Source organism: Ranitomeya imitator, chromosome 2 (assembly GCF_032444005.1).
Source record: "Ranitomeya imitator isolate aRanImi1 chromosome 2, aRanImi1.pri, whole genome shotgun sequence".
Lineage (NCBI taxonomy): Eukaryota > Metazoa > Chordata > Amphibia > Anura > Dendrobatidae > Ranitomeya > Ranitomeya imitator.
The window spans coordinates 502,121,449-502,129,896 of NC_091283.1; the positions used below are offsets into that span (position 1 = coordinate 502,121,449).

Sequence of the window (8,448 nt, forward strand, 5' to 3'; positions counted from 1 at the left end):
GCTGCTGGATATACCGCAAGGATTGCTGTTTGTCCGTCATTACTAGCCAGACCCTGGCGCTAGTGTAATGTTAGGGCTAGCGGAACGCACCAAATAATAAGACAGATAGAGTATGGTGCGTTCGCAGCCCGGGGTCCACTGTGCAGAGATGGAACCTGCTGCCAAGTAATGACGGACTATATGGCGGTACTCATAAGTATACACACGTGGGTTAAACTCCACCCAGCGTGAAGGAAGCGATCCTGTTGCGTCACAGGACCGCGGTACCGCACATAGAACGCGAGCAAGTAGTCAGCGAACTCAACCCCAACTAGGATTGAAGTCCGATTAGACCCTTGCTGGCACAACACCGCAACTGGGTGTGTAAGGAAACTAAATAACAATATTAAGGCACAAGAGTGCATGCGGTGCCGCACTGACGAACGCCACTAACCACCCAGGCTTGGGTAAGGAAAGCACAGCGGAAGTGCACGGCGCCGTACTGGCGGTCACAGCAACCGGACGCTGCAATGTGTGATTCGTGCTGTAGGACAAGTCGGGCGCTAGATAGCAAACATACACCTTCCGCGAACAGACATTCAATAGGGTAGGGGTATCCAAGGACGACTTGCACTCACAACAAACACACATTAACAATTGTACACTAGCGCATGGCCGTGCGGTCATGCGCAGTTTATATAGTTGCAGCACAGGAAGTGGCCACAGGAACTTTGCCCTTCCAAGACCTGCCAAGAGGACCAATGGAATGTGCTGCAGAGCCTGAGCACATGACCCTCGATCTCCAACGGGAGATCTTGCCCTGGGCATGCTCAGTGTGTGCAGACAAGGACTTAGTCCCAGAGAAGTCCGCTCACTGCTGACCAGCACTGGCTTTAATGGCAGAAGCTGAAGAAGCAGCAGTAACTCTCTGTACAGAGTGAGACTGAGCAAGACGCTGGGACCGACGTCCCTGCTGAGCAGACTCCACTGCGGCTGGATAAGAATGGGAGACCGCAGCGGAGATGGCTCGAGATTCCCCCTGTGCAGAAGCGGGAACTCGAGACCTAACACACATGCACTGGATTCCGTTGGCTTCTCCATGACGTGACTGCAGGGTACTGATGAACTAGAAAAAATTGGAGTCTGGCTCAACTGGACTGGATTTTCCCTTTCTTTTTCTTTTTCAAAAGAAAATATGGTGCATATGAAACAAAAATTTACATGGTCAACATGACCCAGTCGACGCGTTTCGACTGCACTAAGCAGTCTTACTTATGAGCATCTGTAAAAGTTCAATCTATCATAACATAAAATGAACTAATCCATATGGTAAACACTGAGAAGAGAAACAAAATCTAAATGTTAAAACTTTATTTTTTAATTGATTTTTGCAATAAGCAATCAATTAAAACATTTTATGTATCTCGAATTGGTGTCAATAAAAACACCGGCTCACTATGAAAAAAACAAGCTCCTTCAATTGAAAAATAAAACGTTACGGGTCTTGTAAAATAGCAAAAAGGTTATTTTTTTAAATTGTGGGTCTATTTTCTTGCTTTTACTTTAAAGAAAATATTAGCAAGTTTCTTATTGATGTAATAAGTAATGCATGTACCGTAATTAATGCATAATGAACGCTGTAAAAACAGAACCAAAAAAACAGTGGCAGAATTCCACTACTTTCAGCATTTCATCCCTCTTGAAAAACTTTTTTTATGTTTTTAAAGTATATTAAATGGTAAAATGAATGGTGTTATTCAATACTACTGCTTGTCCCGAAAAAGAAAAGGCCCTCATACGGCTATGTTGATGAGGAAAAATAAAAGTTATAGCTCTTGGAAGAAGTGGAGGAATAAACGAAAGTGCAAAAATGAAAAATTCTCCTTCACTAAATGGTTAGAACAGGCATATGAAATGCTAGTCTAAATACATTTCCCCCTAAGTTTTATTTTAGAACTATGTTGCATACTTTTGTTTATTTGACCTTGTAAAGTCACCATATTGGACTATTTTCTAACTCCATTCCAGGAAATGAAGGCATTGAGAGGACAGAAGGGAGATATTAATGTGGAGATGAATGCAGCTCCAGGAATAAATCTAAGCAAACTCCTGAATGACATGAGAACTCAGTATGAAGACATTGCTGAAGAGAACAGAAGGAAAGCTGAAGAATGGTTCAAAGAAAAGGTAAAGCACAATATGTAGAAATGGATGATAAGAATAGATGGCTTCCCACAAGATGTTCCGAAATATTTTCTATATGTTTGTAGAGTGCCGAACTGAACAGAGAGATTTCCCACAGCAGTGAAATGGTAGAGTCCCACAAATCCCAGCTATCAGAACTTAGACGTACGATCCAAGAGTTGGAGATTGAACTTCAGGCACAGCTCGCCATGGTAATTCAATGATTATGAATTCTTCTACTACCATTAATGAAAAATATAGCACAATGCTCTATTTATGGTGCTGTTTTATCTTCCCCAAACAGAAATCATCCTTGGAGTGCTCACTGGCGGAGACAGAGCGTTGTTACAGTACACAGTTGGCACAACTGCAGGGTTATGTAGGAAGTATTGAAGAACAGTTGAGTCAGGTCCGCAGTGATCTAGAACGTCAAAATGCAGAATATACAGTTCTTCTGGATATCAAGACCCGACTGGAAATGGAGATAGAGACTTATCGTAGACTACTTGATGGAGAATCGTAAGTCTTATCAATGGATTATAGAACTGTGAAAATCAGGAATGAATTTATGGATGTTTGTATGGATACTAATGACCTATCAACAGATACTGGACTGTTAGTGATGCATGTGAAAAGCTCACAACTGATCCAAAACATAAGGGTTATAAAGAGGTTAAAAAAACAGAGGCTTAGCTTTGACATTTATTCTATTGCTGAAAAACATTTCTGTTTTCTAGATGGCAATACAAAGAACCAGTCCGCGTGAAAGGTATGTATTTTTTCTAGAATGTTAACAATTTGATGTCTCAAGATGACAAACCCAGTTCATGTGGCCTAAGTGCATGTACATCATGGAAAGTGATCTCTTGTTTTCTTCCCCACCTTAAAACCAGAGACAAAGAGTTGAATGACCTGAATTTTCCAGCGTTTACATGGTCATCCATTTATAGACGTTGTATAGTCAACTACAATGTCTTTGGAAATATTAGACCTAAAATCCCACAACCCCCTCTATGAATCAAGATGGAGCACTGCTTTGTAACAGAAACTTCTGCTCTGGCAGACCCATTGTGTTCATGTATCCCTATATGAGGAATCATGCAAGAAGAGCTGATTGATGGAGGAGGAAAAGACAGACTATTTTACAAAGGTGGTATCTTCAAAATGAGTTGTCACCTACAGGGTGACAACATAGTTACCGTGGGTACGGAAAATATTCAGACCCCTTTAAATTTTTCACTCTTTGTTCCATTGCAGCCATTTGGTATATTCAGAAAAGTTCATTTTTTTTCTCATTAACCCCTTAATGGTTTGCATGTTAATGATAACTCTGGAACGCTTCAATGGATCCTGGTGATTCTGACATGGTTTTCTCGTGACATATTGTACTTCATGTTAGTGGTAAAATTTCGTTGATATTACTTGCGTTTAATTGTGAAAAAAAATGGAAATTTGGCGAAAATTTTCAAAATTTCATACCCTTAAATCACAAAGATACAGTATGTCACACAAAATACTTAATAAGTAACATTTCCCACATGTCTACTTTATATCAGCACAATTTTGGAACCAAATTTTTTTTTTTAGGGAGTTATAAGGGTTAAAATTTGACCAGCAATTTCTTATTTTTACAACACCATTTTTTTTAGGGACCACATCACATTTGAAGTCACTTTGAGGAGTCTATATGATAGAAAATACCCAAGTGTGACACCATTCTAAAAACTGCACCCCTGAAGGTGCTCAAAACCACATTCAAGAAGTTTAATAACCCTTCAGGTGTTTCACAGGAATTTTTGGAACGTTTAAAAAAAATGAACATTTAACTTTTTTTCACAAAAAATTTACTTCAGATCCAATTTGTTTTACTTTACCAAGGGTAACAGGAGAAATTGGACCCTAAAAGGTGTTGTACAATTTGTCCTGAGTACGTTGATACCCCATATGTGGGGGTAAACCACTGTTTGGGCGCATGGGAGAGCTCGGAAGGGAAGGAGCGGCGTTTGACTTTTCAATGCAAAATTGACTGGAATTGAGATAAAACGCCATGTCGCGTTTGGAGAGCCACTGATGTGCCTAAACATTGAAACCCCCCACAAGTGACACCATTTTGGAAAGTAGACCCCATATGGAACTTATCTAGATGTGTGGTGAGCACTTTGACCCACCAAGTGCTTCACAGAAGTTTATAATGTAGAGCCGTAAAATAAAAAAATCATATTTTTCACAAAAATGAACTTTTTGCCTAAATTTGTTATTTTCCCAAGGGTAACAGGAGAAATTGGGTCCCAAAAGTTGTTGTGCAATTTGTCCTGAGTACGCTGATACCCCATATGTGAGGGTAAACCACTGTTTGGGCACATGGCAGAGCTTGGAAGGGAAGGAGCGCCGTTTGACTTTTCACTGCAAAATTGACTGGAATTGAGATAGGATGCAATGTCGCATTTGGAGAGCCCCTGATCTGCCTAAACAGTGGAAACCCCCCACAAGTGACACCATTTTGGAAAGTAGATCCCCTAAGGAACTTATCTAGATGTGTTGTGAGAACTTTGAACCCCCAAGAGTTTCACTACAGATTGTAACGCAGAGCCGTGAAAATAAAAAATCTTTTTTTCCCACAAAAATGATTTTTTCAGCCCCCAGTTTTGTATTTTCCCAAGGGTAACAGGAGAAATTGGACCCCAAAAGTTGTTGTCCAATTTGTCCTAAGCAAGCTGATACCCAATATGTGAGGGGGAACCACAGTTTGGGTGCATTGAAAGAGCTCGGAAGGGATGGAGCGCCGTTTGGAATGCAGATTTTGATGGAATGGTCTGCGGGCATCACGTTGCATTTGCAGAGCCCCTGATGTACCTAAACAGTGGAAACCCCCCACAAGTGACCCCATATTGGAAACTAGACCCCCCAACGAACTTATCTAGATGTGTTGTGAAAACTTTGAACCCCCAAGTGTTTCACTACAGTTTATAACGCAGAGCCGTGAAAATAAAAAGTCTTTTTTTCCCCCAAAAATGATTTTTTAGCCCCCAGTTTTGTATTTTATCAAGGGTAACAGTAGAAAATGGACCCTAAAATTTGTTGCCAATTTGTCCTGAGTACGCTGTTTGGGTGTACGGGAGAGCTCGGAAGGGAAGGGGAACTGTTTTACTTTTTCAACGCAGAATTGGCTGGAATTGAGATCGGACGCCATGTCGAGTTTGGAGAGCCCCTGATATGCCTAAATAGTGGAAATCCCCCAATTCTAACTCCAACCCTAACCCGAACACACCCCTAACCTTAATCCCAACCCTAACCATAACCCTAACCACACCCCTAACCCAAAAATGCCCTCAACCTTAATCCCAAACCACACCCCTAACTGCAACACACCCTTAACCCCAACACCCCCCTAACCCAAATCCCAACCCTAACCACACCCCTAACTCCAACACACCCCTTACCCTAATCCCAACGATAACCTTAACCACACCCCTAACCCTTGCACACCTCTAACCCTAATCCCAACCGTAAGTGTAATCCAAACCCTAACCTTAACTTTAGCCCTAACCCTAACTTTAGCCCCAACCCTAACCCTAGCTTTAGCCCCAACCTTAACCCTAACTTTAGCCCCAACCCTACCCTTAATGGGATAATAAAAATAAATAAATTTTCTTAATTTTATTATTTTTCCCTAAGGCGGTGACAAAGGAGGGTTTGATTTACTATTTATAGCGTGTTTTTATAGCGGGTTTTTATATTTGGCAGCTGTCACACACTAAAAGACGCTTTTTATTGCAAAAAATAGTCACCACATTTTGAGAGCTATAATTTTTCCACATTTTGGTCCACACAGTCATGTGAGGTCTTGTTTTTTGTGTTGGTGTTTTTATTTGTACCATTTTCGGGCACATGACATTTTTTGATCGCTTTTTATTCCGATTTTTAGGAGGCAGAATGAACAAAACCAGCAATTCATGAATTTCTTTGGGGGGGCGTTTATACCGTTCCTTGTCTGGTAAAATTGATAAAGCAGTTTTATTCTTCAGGTCAGTACGATTACAGAGATATCTCATTTATATCTTTTTTATGCTTTGACACTTTTATACAATAAAAACAATTTTATATAAAAAATAATTATTTTTGCATCGCTTTATTCTGAGGGCTATAACTTTTTTATTTTTTCGCTGTATGGCAGCTCGTTTTTTGAGGGACAAGATGACGTTTTCAGTGGTATCATGTTTATTTATATCCGTCTTTTTGATTGCGTGTTATTCCACTTTTTGTTTGGTGGCATGATGATAAAGCATTGTTTTTTGCCTCGTTTTTTTTTTTTTTTTTTTACGGTGTTCACTGAAGGGGTTAACTAGTGAGACAGTTTTATAGGTCGGGTCGTTACGGAAGCGGCGATACTAAGTATGTGTACTTTTATCATTTTTTTCATTTACATAAAGAAATGTATTTATTGGGACAATATTTTTTTTTCTTTATTTAGGATTTTTTTAAAATATTTTTGCATAGTGTATTTTTTTTTCTTTTTTACTTTGTCCCAGGGTGGGACATCACTATGTAGTGTCTGATCGCTGATCTGACACTTTGCAGAGAACTGTGTCAGATCAGCGATCTGACAGGCAGTGCAGCAGGCGCCTGCTCTCAGCTGATTACCTATGACGTACTATCCCGTCCATGGGAATTAAGTCCCAGGTCACATGGATGGGATAGTACATCCAATGGCAGAAAGGGGTTAATGTACACCCTGCACCCCATCTTGACTGAAAAAAACTGAAATGTTGAAATTTTTGCTAATTTATTAAAAAAGAAAAACTGGAATATCACATGGTCATAAGTATTCAGACCCTTTGCTCAGTATTGAGTAGAAGCTCCCTTTTGAGCAATGAGTCTTCTTGGCAATGATGCAACAAGTTTTTCACACCTGGATTTGGGGATCCTCTGCCATTCTTCCTTGCAGATCCTCTCCAGTTCCATCAGGTTGGATGGTGAACGTTGGTGGACAGCCATTTTCAGGTCTCTCCAGAGATGCTCAATTCGGTTTAGGTCAGGGCTCTGGCTGGGCCAGTCAAGAATGGTCACAGAGTTGTTCTGAAGCCACTCCTTTGTTATTTTAGCTGTGTGCTTAGGGTCATTGTCTTGTTGGAAGGTGAACCTTCAGCCAAGTCTAAGGTCCAGAGCACTCTGGAAGAGGTTTTCATCCAGGATATCTCTGTACTTGGCCACATTCATGTTTCCTTCAATAGCAACCAATCGTCCTGTCCCTGCAGCTGGAAAACACCCCCATGGCATGATGCTGCCACCACCATGTTTCACTGTTGGGATTGTATTGGGCAGGTGATGAGCAGTGCCTGGTTTTCTCCACACATACCGCTTAGAATTATCAACAAAAAGGTCTATATTTGTCTCATCAGACCAGAGAATCTTATTTCTCACAGTCTAGGAGTCCTTCATGTGCTTTTTAGCAAAATCTATGCAGGCTTTCTTATGTCTTGCACCGAGGAGAGGCTTCCGTCGGGCCACTCTGCTATTTTCTCTTGCAGTCGGTCATTCAACAATCTAACTACTCTAACAGAAAACCCTTTCCAGTTTAGATGCAATAATCGATTTTCCTCCACATATAATGAATGCTTCCTGGTCATTTCATGTTGATGTTGATGGCATGTGCAAGTTATACATTTTCTGGCACTCTTTACATTGGTTGTCCATAATAACTGAGATTCTGAAATAATCTACTGTACCACCTACTACCTTTAGCTAGTGCCTTATTCTTCATCTTCTTATTGCAATCTCTTTCTTGGATTTGGTAGCTGCAAAATGCAAATAGTAACAATGAACCCATATAAGTTATATATATATATTTTATTTCAGAACCAAATAAAACCAGGAAAGTCACAACGATTGTAGAAGAAGTAGTGGACGGCAAGGTTGTGTCGCATAAAGTGAATGAAACAGAAGAAAAGCTGAATATGTAGCCAATAAACCTTTCTGCCAGTCTAATGACATGACCTTCATATTGTGTAAAAGTTAATCTATGTGAGAGGGACTTGGGTGCGCCTACATTCTATTAGTACTAAATAAAGTTTATCCTGCATTTTACATTTGTCAGTGTTATTAATGTCTGCAAATTATACTGCAGAAAATAGTCAAAGAGTATCTGTCACCAGAATTGAGAAACCTTCCTTCTGCCCTACCAAAGTACATCTATAGTTTGTAGTATTATAAGACTTAAAGGATAGATGTACTTTTGTCTTGCTAAAAATATTTTTATGTATTAAGTACAAGCTCCACATGGTCCAT

At 40.2% G+C, this 8,448-nt stretch overlaps 1 protein-coding gene across 2 annotated transcripts in view; it reads left to right on the top strand.

The window, feature by feature from the left end:
• The window catches only part of LOC138664682 (keratin, type I cytoskeletal 17-like), a 31,450-nt gene extending 23,203 nt beyond the window's left edge, over positions 1–8,247 (top strand). Inside the window, exons 4-8 of one of the 2 annotated variants that reach the window (XM_069751588.1) lie at positions 2,008–2,166; positions 2,250–2,375; positions 2,468–2,682; positions 2,901–2,932; positions 8,020–8,247. In XM_069751588.1, the coding sequence (XP_069607689.1) occupies positions 2,008–2,166; positions 2,250–2,375; positions 2,468–2,682; positions 2,901–2,932; positions 8,020–8,123 (636 nt within the window). In that variant the 3' untranslated portion in view covers positions 8,124–8,247. The remainder of the gene's footprint in view (positions 1–2,007; positions 2,167–2,249; positions 2,376–2,467; positions 2,683–2,900; positions 2,933–8,019) is intronic. The other variant, XM_069751589.1, reaches the window with a different exon arrangement.
• The last annotated feature ends 201 nt before the right edge of the window (positions 8,248–8,448 follow it).